The sequence below is a fragment of the Brachyistius frenatus genome, unplaced genomic scaffold, assembly GCF_029030835.1.
Source record: "Brachyistius frenatus isolate BFR_SWC_R1_liver_20210118 unplaced genomic scaffold, ASM2903083v1 Contig_333, whole genome shotgun sequence".
In the NCBI taxonomy this organism is placed as follows: Eukaryota; Metazoa; Chordata; class Actinopteri; family Embiotocidae; genus Brachyistius; species Brachyistius frenatus.
In genome coordinates this window covers 82,920-97,500 of record NW_027210932.1, presented here as the reverse complement: position 1 = coordinate 97,500, position 14,581 = coordinate 82,920, and the positions used below count along the sequence as shown (strand labels likewise).

The 14,581-nt window shown below is 44.4% G+C and overlaps 1 protein-coding gene across 1 annotated transcript in view; it reads right to left on the bottom strand.

The window, feature by feature from the left end:
- The window catches only part of zanl (zonadhesin, like), a 31,990-nt gene extending 17,464 nt beyond the window's left edge, over nt 1-14,526 (bottom strand). The window contains exons 1-23 of the mRNA XM_069723529.1: nt 14,445-14,526; nt 14,170-14,319; nt 13,811-14,076; nt 13,035-13,119; nt 12,801-12,947; nt 11,735-11,902; nt 11,553-11,650; nt 11,385-11,463; nt 9,769-10,437; nt 9,495-9,688; nt 9,212-9,353; nt 8,722-8,966; nt 8,464-8,612; nt 8,163-8,291; nt 7,729-7,867; nt 7,335-7,476; nt 6,522-6,718; nt 6,263-6,401; nt 5,942-6,058; nt 4,917-5,041; nt 4,306-4,451; nt 3,315-3,458; nt 2,790-2,897 (exon numbers count right to left, since the gene is read on the bottom strand). Of these exons, the coding sequence (XP_069579630.1) occupies nt 2,790-2,897; nt 3,315-3,458; nt 4,306-4,451; nt 4,917-5,041; nt 5,942-6,058; nt 6,263-6,401; nt 6,522-6,718; nt 7,335-7,476; nt 7,729-7,867; nt 8,163-8,291; nt 8,464-8,612; nt 8,722-8,966; nt 9,212-9,353; nt 9,495-9,688; nt 9,769-10,437; nt 11,385-11,463; nt 11,553-11,650; nt 11,735-11,902; nt 12,801-12,947; nt 13,035-13,119; nt 13,811-14,076; nt 14,170-14,319; nt 14,445-14,526 (3,860 nt within the window). The remainder of the gene's footprint in view (nt 1-2,789; nt 2,898-3,314; nt 3,459-4,305; nt 4,452-4,916; nt 5,042-5,941; nt 6,059-6,262; nt 6,402-6,521; nt 6,719-7,334; nt 7,477-7,728; nt 7,868-8,162; nt 8,292-8,463; nt 8,613-8,721; nt 8,967-9,211; nt 9,354-9,494; nt 9,689-9,768; nt 10,438-11,384; nt 11,464-11,552; nt 11,651-11,734; nt 11,903-12,800; nt 12,948-13,034; nt 13,120-13,810; nt 14,077-14,169; nt 14,320-14,444) is intronic.
- Nucleotides 14,527-14,581: the final 55 nt, after the last annotated feature.

Below are 14,581 nucleotides of genomic sequence, written 5' to 3'. Positions count from 1 at the left end.
CACAGGCTGAGGAGGAGCAGGTGGAGGAGGTCAAGGAGGAGCAGGTGAAGGAGGTCGAGCACACGGCACGCTCGCTGAAAAACATCCCACTTATTCTCCAGCTGAGAACTACAGAGTCCACGTACCTGATCTAATTCTCTGTATGTCTCAGAGTCCAGTGCTCACATGTTTAATAATTTAACAACAAACTGTAACTTTAATCTGAAGACAGATAAAAGAGTTCAATAATCTCTGCTGCGATAAAACAGTCAGTGTGATGGAATGATTCATAAACAGGCTGTTCTTCAGTGACCACAGGATTTCAAAATAAAACACCCAGTCTGCACCAAGTCACTTCAAACATTCAGACTGAAGGTCTCATCACACCTGTTAACAATGTTATTTCTTGTTTTCTTTGATTTGATTTCCTGCCTTTGTGTTGTTTCCTGTCGCGTGTTGAGCTCACCTGTGTCTACTCAACCAATCAGGCCCCTCCATATGTACAGTGGTGTGAAAAAGTGTTTGCCTCCTTCCTGATTTCTTATTTTTTTGCATGTTTGTCACTTAAATGTTTCAGATCATCAAACAAATTTAAATATTAGTCAAAGATAACACAAGTAAACACAAAATGCGGTTTTTAAATGAAGGTTTTTATTATTAAGGGAGAAAAACAATCTAAACCCACATGGCCCTGTGTGAAAAAGTGTTTCCCCCTAAACCTAATAACTGGTTGGACCACCCTCAGCAGCAACAACTGCAATCAAGCGTTTGTGATAACTTGCGATGAGTCTTTTCCAGCTGTGGAGGAATGTTGGCCGACTCATCTTTACAGAGTTGTTGTAATTCAGCCACATTGGAGGGTTTTCCAGCACCAACCTCCTTTTTAAGGTCATGTCACAGCATCTCAATAGATTCAGGTCAGGACTTTGACGAGGCCACTCCAAAGTCTTCATTTTGTTTTTCTTCATCCATTCAGAGGTGGACTTGCTGCTGTGTTTTGGATCATTGTCCTGCTGCAGAACCCAAGTTGGCTTCAGCTTGAGGTCACGAACAGACGGCCGGACGTTCTCCTTCAGGATGTTTTGGTAGACGGTAGAATTCATGGTTCCATTTATCACAGCAAGTCTTCCAGGTCCTGAAGCAGCAAAACAGCCCCAGACCATCACACTACCACCACCATGTTTTACTGTTGGTGTGATGTTCTTCTTCTGAAATGCTGTGTTACTTTTACTCCAGATGTAACGGGACACACACCTTCCAAAAAGTTCAACTTTTGTCTCATCAGTCCACAGAGTATTTTCCCAAAAGTCTCGGGGATCATCAAGATGTTTTCTGATAAAAATGAGACGAGCCTTAATGTTCTTTTTGCTCAGCGGTGGTTTTGGTCTTGGAACTCTGCCATGCAGCCATTTTTGCCGAGTCTCTTTCTTCTGGTGGAGTCATGAACACTGACCTGAACTGAGGCAAGTGAGGCCTGCAGTTCTTTGGATGTTGTCGTGGGGTCTTTTGTGACCTCTCAGATGAGTCGTCTCTGCTCTCTTGGGGTAATTTTGGTCGGCCGGCCGCTCCTGGGAAGGTTCACCGCTGTTCCATGTTTTCTCCATTTGTGGATAATGGTTCTCACTGTGGTTCTCTGGAGTCCCAAAGCTTTAGAAATGGCTTTAGAACCTTTTCCAGACTGATAGATCTCAATTACTTTCTTTCTCATTTGTTCCTGAATATCTTTGGATCTCGGCATGATGTCTATCTTCTGAGGATCTTCTGGTCTACTTCACTTTGTCAGGCAGGTCCTATTGAAGTGATTTCTTGATTGAGAACAGGTGTGTCAGTAATCAGGCCTGGGTGTGGCTCGAGAAATTGAACTCAGGTGTGATAAACCACAGTTAAGTTATGTTTTAACAGGAGGGGGAAACACTTTTTCACACAGGGCCATGTGGGTTTGGATTGTTTTTCTCCCTTAATAATAAAAACCTTCATTTAAAAACTGCATTTTGTGTTTACTTGTGTTATCTTTGACTAATATTTAAATTTGTTTGATGATCTGAAACATTTAAGTGTGACAGACATGCAAAAAAATAAGAAATCAGGAAGGAGGCAAACACTTTTTCACACCACTGTACATAATTCAGGTGCCAGCCTGAATCATATGGCACCTGAATCAGGTGGTACCTGAATTATATATATATAATTCAGGTGCCACCTGTATATACACACACACACACACACACACACACACACACACACACACACACACACATATATGTATATATATATATATATAGAGGCTCACGAGTAAAGACTGCACGTGAGTGAGTTGGTAATTGTTCCAAACTTTGTCCTCAGTGTGTGATGTGACACATGCCCACACTAAAGATAGATGAGATAAATAAGAGCTGACTTGGCTGTGAACAGGGAGTTCCTTTCAACTGCAGGTATGTAAACAGATATGCCGTTTTATAAGAACAATGCACTCATAAGGTGAAGATAAAAACATAAAACGTGTGTGTTCTGTTAACCATGTTGATCAAATGAAGGACATAAAACTGATTTGAGTTGGTGAGAAGAGGCTGAATTCATGTTGTTGTTTCATAGATTCTAATAGAGAGTTTTCAGTGCAGGTAAAAACTTTTCTTTTTGTGTCTGTTACAGCTACTTTTGATCACAACACAAACTGTTTAACTTCACAATAAAAAAACAACAGAGATGTTTGAGACGGTCAAAGCAGGGCATCATGTGCTGCAGTAGATGGACACTGTCGTCGTACAGGTGGAGCAGGTCATGAATCAGAGGATAAAAAGACGGTTTCTCACCTGAACGGTCCAGCAGGGTCTTTCATTTTTCCACATTTATCTGGTTTCACCACCTCAGCCTCCAGTTTGGGGTCGCAGTCTGGGTTGGGATTCGTGCCCGGGGTACACCTGATCAGTCCAAACACACAACACGTCTCTTAAATCAGAGTCAAGATGGCAGGAAGGGGATCGAAGACGTGGAACATGTTTCGTATTTATGTCTCAGCTCAGAGTGCAGACAATAATATTTGTCTTTTGTTTCTCAGAATTAATTATTCTTTGCATAGTGTGAGCTAATTCTCTCTATAATCTTATTCATGGTCTCATAAAAAACTGTTTTGTCTCAGAATTGAGAAAACCATGTAATGTTTGAGTATCTTAAATGATATTTATATTAATATGGTGTGTTTTTACTGACATCCCCTGTTGTTGACTGAAAGCATGCAGAGATTATGAAGTCCATCCATCACAAGCAGTTCTGTCACATGCTGAAAGGAAATTTGAAGTAAACCTAGAAATTGTCAGGATGAAGATGAACAAACTCACGAGTCGTCTTCATCCTCTTCCGTCTGCCAGCTGTTCCCGAAGTCGTTGGCGTTTCCCACCAGAGTGCCATCTGGTTTGGTGAAGTCATTTTCTGGTTTCCCATCGTAGTCGCCACAGAGGCCGCACATCTGGTCGTAGTAGGAGCTGGGAGGACGGAGACAATTCAGGATTAAGAGATGAGGAGGTTTTAAGAAGACTTACAGGGACAAATATATTTTGGTCCTCTAATGGAACGCAGAAATCTCTTCTCGTGGTCGTATTAGCCGAAGCATCATCGATGGAGACGTACATCCAAAGTATTAAGAGTGTTGGGGGGATTTATCAAAAATAGAAGATCTCTGTGACCTTTAAATTACAGCTGCTACAGAAGCACAGATGACTTCTCAAGCAGTCCTCATGACGTACTACAGGTCAACCTACCGACCGTCAGCTGCTAAACTCACATTTTCTTCAGATCATTATGACTTCATTTAGAAGTTCATCATCGTTTTCAACTGAAATTATTTGGTGTATGAGAGCAGAGGAGATTTTACGACCTCTTTCAGATCGTCTTGCAGATCAAGTAAAACATGGTCTGTGGAGTTATAAAGGATCCACTGCAACATGCATTCATCTGATCAGCAACACAATAGTTTGAACTACTTTTGCTTCTTTGTAAAGACTCAGATGATCAGTTCAAGCGTTTTAAATGTTAAATCGGGTTTAGAAACATTTTTCCCCAAACACACAAAATCTGTGTTATTTATGGAATTTGTGACACAATGCAATAATGTTGTCGGAAGTTTTGCAAACATTGTGTTGTAATATTTGGTTTACTCTTTTTTTGTTTAAACTTCTCTCCCTCAGTCCATGAAAATTAGAATTCTTCGTCTGTGTTTCACGCAGGTGTGAAGAATTTTTCCAAATAAAAAAAGATGAATAAAACTTCTGTTAAAGAAAAAAAATCAAGAAGATTCCTAAAATAACATTCTGAACAAACCTCTGTACTGACCTAGGAACAGTGATCTGAGCATAATGGTTTCCATCCCAACGCACTCGCAGGCCGAAGGTCGTCTGCAGGGTGATGAACTGACCGGCCAGACTCAGAGACATGAGGGGGGAGGGGGAGTGAGGGAGGGCCACCCGCCGCCCATTCACCTGCAGAGGGATGGAGGAGGAGATCACATGGAGACACTGTTCATGCAGAACAACAGACTATCACTGAGAAAAGATTTAATCTGTGGAGGAGGAAGAGGAGGAGGAGCAGGAAGAGGAAGAGCAGGAGCAAGAGGAGCAGCAGGAGGAGGAGGAAAAGGAAGAGGAGGAGCAGCAGGAGGAGTGTGGACAGATTTCTGGGATTATGTCACTGAAAAGAAATAAAAGTGAAGAAAGGAGGATAAAATGAAATAAAAAGAGTGAAGAGCTTTGAGATGTAATTTGACTGAAGCAGGATTAAGACAGATGTGAGGCAACGCTGCAGCTGGCGTGTGTGTACATGTGTGTGTTCATGTGTGTGTGTACATGTGTGTGACACATGTACACACACACACACACGTCTCCTCCTGTGTGCACATTGGCCACATTCAGAGTGTGTGTGTGTGTGTGAATGTGATCCGTACTGACCAGGGTCCTCCTGGCCTTCATCAGGGTCACTGTGATCCCGTTCACCGTGACGTAGAGCTTCCTCAGGTACGACACACCTGGCAGGCCTCTCTGCTCATTCTTCCCCTCCACAGAGAACCAGGGACCTGCTCAGCAGAAACACCGGTTTAATGAAGCAGCATCACTCGGAGGGTGTTTGAATGTTTACTGGCACCACAGTGATGCCGTCACCCTCTGGTGGAACACAAGTTACCATCTAAATAAAACATGGAATCAACATGTGTTCATATTGGGGGTCAATTCACTCTAAAATATCAAACCTTTTGTTTGTGATATCGGTTTCCATGGCAACATATGGGGTATGACTAACAACTGGAAAACATTTAGAACCCAAATTCAGTTACTGCATTTACAGGCACATACATTCATGTGAATTTATAACAACCCACATGGGCCTCAGGCTTCGTCCTGGATGGGGAGTGATTTGGACAAATGACCTCTACGTCTATTTATCCTGAAGTGTAGAGACGTCTGATCTGAGGTGGATATGTGGATGTGTTGCTCTTAGCACCTGTGATATCGTCAGAATAAGGAACATCCTGTCCGAGAGTGATGCTGAAACATTTGTCCGTGCAGTTGTTACTTCAACACTTTATGACTCCATCGTATCTTAAAGACCTCATCGAACCATATTATCTCCACACAGCTTCTCAGCGTGCTGCACGCCACCAGAATATAAGTATCTGATCTGTGGTTGTTGTTCTGTTGGAGGTTTCTTCCTCCTGTTGATCATGTTGAACTGTTGGGTTTCTCTGTGATGTTAAAGTTTCCTGTTATGTTATGATTTGTCATTGTAAACATATCATTTCAATTTAATTCGGACTAATTGGGGTTTGATATTTACAAAAAACAAACTAAGAATTATTGGATGATAATAAGAAACCTTTCGTGCTCTTATCTAAACTTGGTCCACAGTTCGGTGGAGACTGACTGAATGTGAAGTGAAAATGGAACCTGCATCAGTGAGTGTGTGAACTGGTTCCTACCCGTGTTGTTCCTGCAGGTTCTGGCCAGCGTGTAGGTACATGTCCCCATGAAGCTGAAGAACTTCTTGTCAAACGTGTTGTAGTGAGGATCTCCAGAGACCACGCAGTCCTGAGAGCCTGAGAGAGACAACAAGTAGCCTGAAGCACTCAGTAAAGGTCCTCCAGAAGAACCTAGCCTGCTATTACCAGGACCAGATCCACTCCAGGAACCGGGTCTGAGCCTCCACCGCTCCATCTAACGCTTCAGATTTCTCCATATTCGAAGACAGACTGGTTCTTTAGTTCTGGTAGCGGCTGTCCAGAGGTGCAGTGTTCACTCACCTGTAGGATAGCAGTCCAGCTCTCCGTTCTGGAGTTTACACTCGTGCATCGGGGGGCATTCAGAGGCCACACAGGTGACGAAGGGAGCGTCACACCGACACTTCAGCTGACAGCCCTCCACGTAGAACTCCTCTCCGGGCTGAGACACACAGTCGACCAATCAGGGGAGTAGCAGGGTCAGTACAGAGGCTGGTGTTGTAAATGTTTTAAAGATGTCCAACTAAATTAATAAAGGACACACACACACACTTCACGGTACCTCGTAATACTGCCCGTTGGTGTGTTCACAGCCACACGAACTCTTCTTGACGCACATGCCGGCACTCAGGACGTAGCCGGGATCACAGACGCAGGCCTCAGAGCAGGACCCACCACAGGATGGAGGTTTCACAGAACACGTGTCCTGACAGGCGTCTGCACACACCTCATAGTGGCTGTTGTGGGGGCATTTCAGTGCTGGAGGGGGGGGGGGCACAGCAGGCTGAGGTCAGTGATGGTGTGGAACAGAAGCATGCGCTGCCTAATTTCTCAGAGTACCTGATCTTACATCTAGAAGCCTTTCCTAACTGACATTAAAAGTTTCAGCCTTTTAAGAAGATGCTAAAGGACAGCTGAGAACTCAGACATAAAAGTGTTCGTAGCTTCTGGTCTATAAATGGTTCTGATCCAGAAGTGTCTTCAGCTGCAATACCAGCGAGTGCCACTAGAGGTCGGCTCCAAAAAGCCTCCGGCTCCATAGACTCCCATTCAACTTCTCTCATCAAATCCAAAGTGAATAAAATGTGTCCATCAGTTATCTCGGTGTTGTTAGCTAAAGTCACTCCTTCTTCTTAGTTTTCTGGAGGTCCATCTGAAAATAATCCCTCATTCATTAGAAAAGAAGATTCAAGAAGACCTGTTTTTGGGGGCGTGTCTGTTTGATTGACAGGCCTGTGGTGCAGTCAGGTTACAGTTATTAGAGCACTAAATTATGTAACCTGACTGACTGTCAGGACGCCCCTCCCTTGCTGCCTCCACCTTCGCCATCCTACATCCCTGCAGCTCTCATCTCTCCATCCAGTCCAACACTTACGGCAGAAGGTCTGGTTCCTCCAGGGACCGATGTCGACCCCACGGTCCTGGCATTCGTTGACGTAGGCTTCGATGGCTTCACACAGGATCCGCTTGGCTCCATCCAACTCACACAAGTCAAAGACACAGTCCCTAAAGTAATCCTGAAGACACACAGGAAATGCAATACTTACTTCAGAGTCACTGTCTTAAACCAGAAACTCTAATTCTGTTCTTTGTCCTGCTGCTTCGTTAATTTAGACTATCATCAGAAGCAGAAAACCACCTACTGAAGGTAACGAACACAGTATCATAATTTCTGCAGCAGGATAAACACACTATTACTAACAAACTCAGGGAAAGACATTAAAACATCAGAACAGGAGGCTGATTCATATTTGTGTGCATGCATGTACATTGGGGTTGACTTTGGGATGGCACGCAGCGAAGGGACCCTTCTTGTCCAGCAGCATGCCACAGTATCCAGAGCTCTTGTACAGGTCCTCGTCATCTTGATCACAGCTGGGGATGGTGGTGTTGGGCTTCTTATTACACCTGCCGACACACAAAGTCAATTAAAGTTAAATAATCAAATAGATAAAACACATTAGATATAAATTGTGAACACATTATAAAACTCAGGTCAGTTTTATGAAATGTTATTTCATCCTGCTTCTTTTCACAAAAAATAAAATTCTGCTCTCCATTTTATTCCAGCAGTTTTTCTTTGAGAACTGGGACATTTTTCATCTCTTGTTTGATTTAGAAACAGAGCTGTGTGGAGGTAAATGGTTGATTTGTGCAGATAGAGCGTTTAGATGAAGTGTGCTTGTGTCTGTGCAGTCCTCACTCTGGATCTCTGTTCCAGCTGTGTCCGAAGTCGTTGGCACTGCTGGTCAAGTTTCCATCCGGTTTACGAAAGTCATCTTTAGTATCTCCATCGTAATCTCCACACAGTCCACACAGGATGTTCTTATAGCTGCAGGGTACAAACAGAGCAGCAGCTTAGAGACTCATCTTCCACCTTGTTCTACTGTTTATAACTTCTCATTCACTTGTTTTCCGTTCAGAAAGATTCAACCATTATTCCAGAATGACAAACACATGTAAAGACGGTCGGAGGCGACAGCGTGTGTTCAGTCTTCGCTCACTCTTTGATCACTTTGATGTCCATGAAGTGGTTTCCATCATAGCGAACAGTTACACCAAAGTTCATGGACACAGTGTAGTGCTTCCCTGACTTGAACACCGAGACTCCAGGCGACGGAGTCACTGGCAGGTTGACGTTGGTCCCGTTCACCTGTGTGGAGAAAAACCAGGTGTTAATAAGGTAATGAGTAGTCACTGAGGACAGACAATTCAACCTTCCCTGCTTGTCAAACAACAGTGTTGGTTCCCTCGTTTCATACCTGCACCGTGCCGCCTTTGAGAATGGAAATCTTCACCGTGTGTACGTACACGTGTACAGCCTTCACGTAGGAGATGGTGGGCCGGTTGTAGCGGTTTTCATTGTCAGCGTGGACCTCAAAGTATGGCAGGCTTGTTTCATTACAGGGTGCAGACATCAGATAGCTGCAGTTGCCCATGAAGTTGTACTTGCGTTTGTCAAAGGTCGTGTAGTGAGGATCACCAGATGCAATGCATGTGGACGTATCTAAGGGAGAATTAAAAAGGAGAAAGAGTACATTTACAGTTAGAGTATGTTTCCTGGTCTCAACAGAATTTAAGGATGTCCGAAGTAAACTGCAGCCAGTCTGATATCTCTGCTAAAATGTAAAAGAAGATAGTCACACAGTTGTGCAGTATTACTTTTTGGAAGGTGTATCTCACAACAGGAACTATCCAATTACAACTTAACTCTCACATTCAAGAACACACTTATATATCAAATATCGTTACCTGTAGGATAACATCCTGCAACACCATTCACCTCTCGACACTCCTCACTGGGGAAACAGGAGTTATCCACACATTCCAAAGTGTAGTTTCCTGCACAGCGACACAGCTTTGAGCAGCCGTCTCCAAATATGACCTCGCCGGGCTGAAACAACATCCAACAAAGGATCATTACTGAGAGTGTTCACTACATGTTACTGAAGTCACATATCACAACTCATCCTTTATAGTCATGCCCTTTTATCTTTTCATTAAACAGGAATACCAACAGCACAGGACATCTGACCTCATAATAGTTGTTGTCATCATCCAGACAGCCACATTTCTCCAGGGGCACGCAGCGCTGTCCCTTGAAGACAAACCCTGGTTTGCAGAAGCAGCCGGTGATACAGGAGCCGGTGCAGTTGGTGGAGGGTTCCTTACAGGTGGGGATACAAGCTGGACCACACTCGATGTACTCTGCATCAGGAGGACATGGATCTGACCAGAAAGAAAAGATAAATAAGACAAAGAATGCTTCATGAATGCAGTATAAATGGCAAAGTTATATAAGGACATACTTGGTGGTTTGGTTGTTGGTTTTGGTGTAGTTGGTCCTGGAGTTGTTGGTTTTGGTGTAGTTGGTCCTGGAGTTGTTGGTTTTGGTGTAGTTGGTCCGGGAGTTGTTGGTTTTGGTGTAGTTGGTCCCGGAGTTGTTGGTTTTGGTGTAGTTGGTCTGGGAGTTGTTGGTTTTGGTGTAGTGGGTCCTGGAGTTGTTGGTTTTGGTGTAGTTGGTCCGGGAGTTGTTGGTTTTGGTGTAGTTGGTCCGGGAGTTGTTGGTTTTGGTGTAGTTGGTCCGGGAGTTGTTGGTTTTGGTGTAGTTGGTCCGGGAGTTGTTGGTTTTGGTGTAGTTGGTCCCGGAGTTGTTGGTTTTGGTGTAGTGGGTCCCGGAGTTGTTGGTTTTGGTGTAGTGGGTCCCGGAGTTGTTGGTTTTGGTGTAGTGGGAGGTGGAGTTGTTGGTTTTGGTGTAGTGGGTCCCGGAGTTGTTGGTTTTGGTGTAGTGGGTCCCGGAGTTGTTGGTTTTGGTGTGGTGGGTCCCGGAGTTGTTGGTTTTGGTGTAGTGGGTCCCGGAGTTGTTGGTTTTGGTGTGGTGGGTCCCGGAGTTGTTGGTTTTGGTGTAGTGGGTCCCGGAGTTGTTGGTTTTGGTGTAGTGGGTCCCGGAGTTGTTGGTTTTGGTGTGGTGGGTCCCGGAGTTGTTGGTTTTGGTGTGGTGGGAGGCGGAGTTGTTGGTTTTGGTGTAGTGGGTCCCGGAGTTGTTGGTTTTGGTGTAGTGGGTCCCGGAGTTGTTGGTTTTGGTGTGGTTGGTCCCGGAGTTGTTGGTGTTGGTGTGGTGGGTCCTGGAGTTGTTGGTTTTGGTGTAGTGGGAGGCGGAGTTGTTGGTTTTGGTGTAGTGGGTCCCGGAGTTGTTGGTTTTGGTGTAGTGGGTCCCGGAGTTGTTGGTTTTGGTGTAGTGGGTCCCGGAGTTGTTGGTTTTGGTGTGGTGGGTCCCGGAGTTGTTGGTTTTGGTGTAGTGGGTCCCGGAGTTGTTGGTGTTGGTGTGGTGGGTCCTGGAGTTGTTGGTTTTGGTGTAGTGGGTCCTGGAGTTGTTGGTTTTGGTGTGGTGGGTCCTGGAGTTGTTGGTTTTGGTGTGGTGGGTCCCGGAGTTGTTGGTTTTGGTGTAGTGGGTCCCGGAGTTGTTGGTTTTGGTGTAGTGGGTCCCGGAGTTGTTGGTTTTGGTGTGGTGGGTCCCGGAGTTGTTGGTGTTGGTGTGGTGGGTCCTGGAGTTGTTGGTTTTGGTGTAGTGGGTCCTGGAGTTGTTGGTTTTGGTGTGGTTGGTCCCGGAGTTGTTGGTTTTGGTGTGGTGGGTCCCGGAGTTGTTGGTGTTGGTGTGGTGGGTCCCGGAGTTGTTGGTGTTGGTGTGGTGGGTCCTGGAGTTGTTGGTTTTGGTGTAGTGGGTCCTGGAGTTGTTGGTTTTGGTGTGGTGGGTCCTGGAGTTGTTGGTTTTGGTGTGGTGGGTCCTGGAGTTGTTGGTTTTGGTGTGGTGGGTCCTGGAGTTGTTGGCTGAGCTATAAATGAAAGATGATTTCTCATGTAAACATCTGTCTCTGATAAAGCTGCTTTATATTTCTGATGGTGCTGAGAGTTCTTGGTTTCTCACCGCTGCAGGCTACGACACACACAGCATCAACCGCAATATCAGTCTCCGGAGTTTCTCCATAGGTCCCCACAATCACAAACTGAAATGCACATATATGTTGCAGACAAGTTAATGTATGCCGATATGCATACATATAAACACAAAGAAAACCAGAGTTCTAGTGTTTACCTGAACAGCAGCAGTTCCCAGGTAGCGGGCTGCTGCTGGTTTCCAGCCTTGACCCTGGCTCCCCATGAGAGTGAAGAGAGAAGGTCCAAGACTTCCACCTGGTGAACAGAAAAATGAATTCAAGCCAAACCACCTTACTGTCTGTACTTCAACTAGACATTACAAAAGAATGCATGGTTTACCTGCGGTGAGGGTGTGGACGCTGAGCTGCATGGTGGTGCTGGTACCATACAGGTAGTAGTGGAAGGTGAGCTCCAGACATCCAGAGGAGGGGTTAACTGAAGGACTTCTGATCTGAGCACTGACTCCAGGGACAGTCTCGATAGAATCCAACAACATGTACATACCGACTATACATGGAAGAGTCAAAATAAAACAAAAAGTATATTTAGGTAAGAATAAAATTTAAACTACTTAAATAAAGATTTTAGCATGTTGCTGATTTAATCTCAATACTATGATAATTTGCATTTATTTTGTTTCTGTTTTAATAGTCACTGGTCTATGATCATGTTTAGGTTACTCATCAAGATTTCTGAAATGTAAACAGGATTTAGATTGTGTGTTTTAAGAGGGTCAGTTGGCAGAGCCAACATGAACAGACCTATCCAGATTACCACAGACAGCTTTGGTGAATTTTCTATGTATTAAATCCCACTTACATAAATAATTAAAAACACAATTTCTTGAATACAACCTTCTGATTCAGTTAAGCATATAAAAATGAAGCTGCCGCTTGTCTATTGAACTGGATGTAAATCAGTCAGTTGGAGCGCGTCATGACGCAGCAGCCGATCTTAGTATATATATATATATATATATATATATATATATATATATATATAAAAAGACACTCAGGTTAACTGCACTTTAGATATAATTAAATTACACATAAAGAGGTAAAAGTTCAAAAGCTACTCATCTGGTTTATTAATCTAGCAGCTGTGTGAGACCACGGAGTCATTTACACACTAAAGGTTAAAGCAGTTTACATACACAGCAGCTTTGCTTATTTAATTCATGACTGAAGTCAGCTGTGACACCTTCTAATTATTTATTCCTACCTCCCCACTATGCCAGAGTTGTGCTTTCACCTTTGTAACCAAAATACCAAACAAGTATATACTTACGACCCAGATGCAAAAATTAAAATAGGACCCTCAGTCTGAACTCATTTTATTAATGCACCACTCTGGCAGACTGATTCAGTCATTTCCATACAAACCTTAGAAAAGGAAAATCACTTACATCCCGGTTTGGAGAAGTCGTCTTCAGGTCCAGTGTCCTCAGTGTCTGTTGGTCCGTTCCACTGACTGAAGCCAAACAAATCAGGATGGTCGATGTGTGTCGTCCAGTCACAGAGGTCAGTGTCAAAGTCACAGCCAGACATACAAGCTGCATCAAAACATTTAGACATCAGTGATGCACCGGAGACAGAGAGAGAGAGTGTGTGTGTGTGTGTGTGTGTGTGCATGAACTCACAGTAACATGCTCCTTTAGTGATAACGATGTTGTCCAGAGCCGAGTCACAGGAAGCAGTGAGGCCTCTCTGAGCCTCGAACACCATCTGTAGACACGCAAATGTCCAAAACCTGAACAAATAAAACCAGAACCGTCTCCATGTACACAGACCAGCATCCACCACCAGGCTTAGAGTGTCCTAATATATCTCATCAGCTGATCAGAGTAACACACAAGCATCCTTGTGGTCATGACACAGTCTTTGATTGACATGTTGTGAGCAGGACCTCCGTGTGAATCTACGACACCAGGTCAGGTTTATTGTTCAGGGTGGGACAGCTGGAGACGTGGTGAACACACTTTACAGCACAGTCTCATCATCAGCTTGTCTCAATCAGCCTTCTCTTCCTGCCAACATCAGTTTACAGCTGTTATAAAAGACAAAGTTAAATATAGGGAGATAAAAGTTGCTGGAAAATAATCTTTATGCATGTTTGTGTACACTGATTGGAGTCTGATGTAATCAGTGTAATCCAGTCTGTATTCATTTAGGCACATTGATGAATTTCATACATTTAAACAATTCAAATTTTACACCAATTTCACAATAAAGGAAAAATCACGCATCAAAATTTAAATTTGAGAAAAGTTATTTCTCATCATTGTTTTTTAAGTTACCAGCTTCACCACCCCAGTTTCTATTAAAGTGCTGAAGACTTCATTGTGATGAATACTGATGTTAACATAACGAACAGCTTTAACTCTGAAATGTCATGTGAGTGACCAGGTGACCTCACCGTGAGACTCTGACCGCTCTGTTTGGACACGGTGACGGAGTCCTCCAGCCAGGATGGACTCTGGAAACCAGTCTTCTTCCAGACCTCCTGCTCACCGCTGGATAATTTCGCCAGAACCCTCAAAACGTTCTTGTTGTCTGTGCCGTACATGAAGTATCGAAACCGGACACAGATCTGAGAGGCCACTGAGCTGATGGTCGGGCTCAGCAGACGAGCTTTCTGCCCCTCGGCCACATTGTCAGCCTCGTGGTAGATATAGAAGCCCTCTGCAGACAGAAGGACACATGTTCATACCTCAGTGTTTCCATCGTGGCTCGGTCATTGTAAGAAAGGGAATAGTTTAAATAAAGCATGCTGACTTCCATCGGGGTAGTCTCCACCCGGGCCGGTGTCAGCCGTTGGAGTGGAACCTCTGTGTCGGGTCCAGTCACCGTTGTCTGTGCTGTCCTGACTGAACCTGCAGAACGGGTCGCTGTCCTGGTTGAAGTCACAGGAGGCCAGAACTGCTGCTGCAGAACCAGGAACACATCACAGACAGACAGACAGACACATGGATGTTACACAGTTCATCTCCAGTATGAGCAGTATGACGCCTCTCCGTTGTCCTGGAGGGTCGTCAGCTGAGGCGGTTCACCTGGGTCCTCCAGGCTGTAACAGCTGGCCTGATGAGTCTGGCTCTCTGGTTTGGTTTCAATTTGTTTCTTACATCTGCACATCCTCATACATCCACACACTACACACATTACTGATGAACTTCAGGTTTCTGAAATA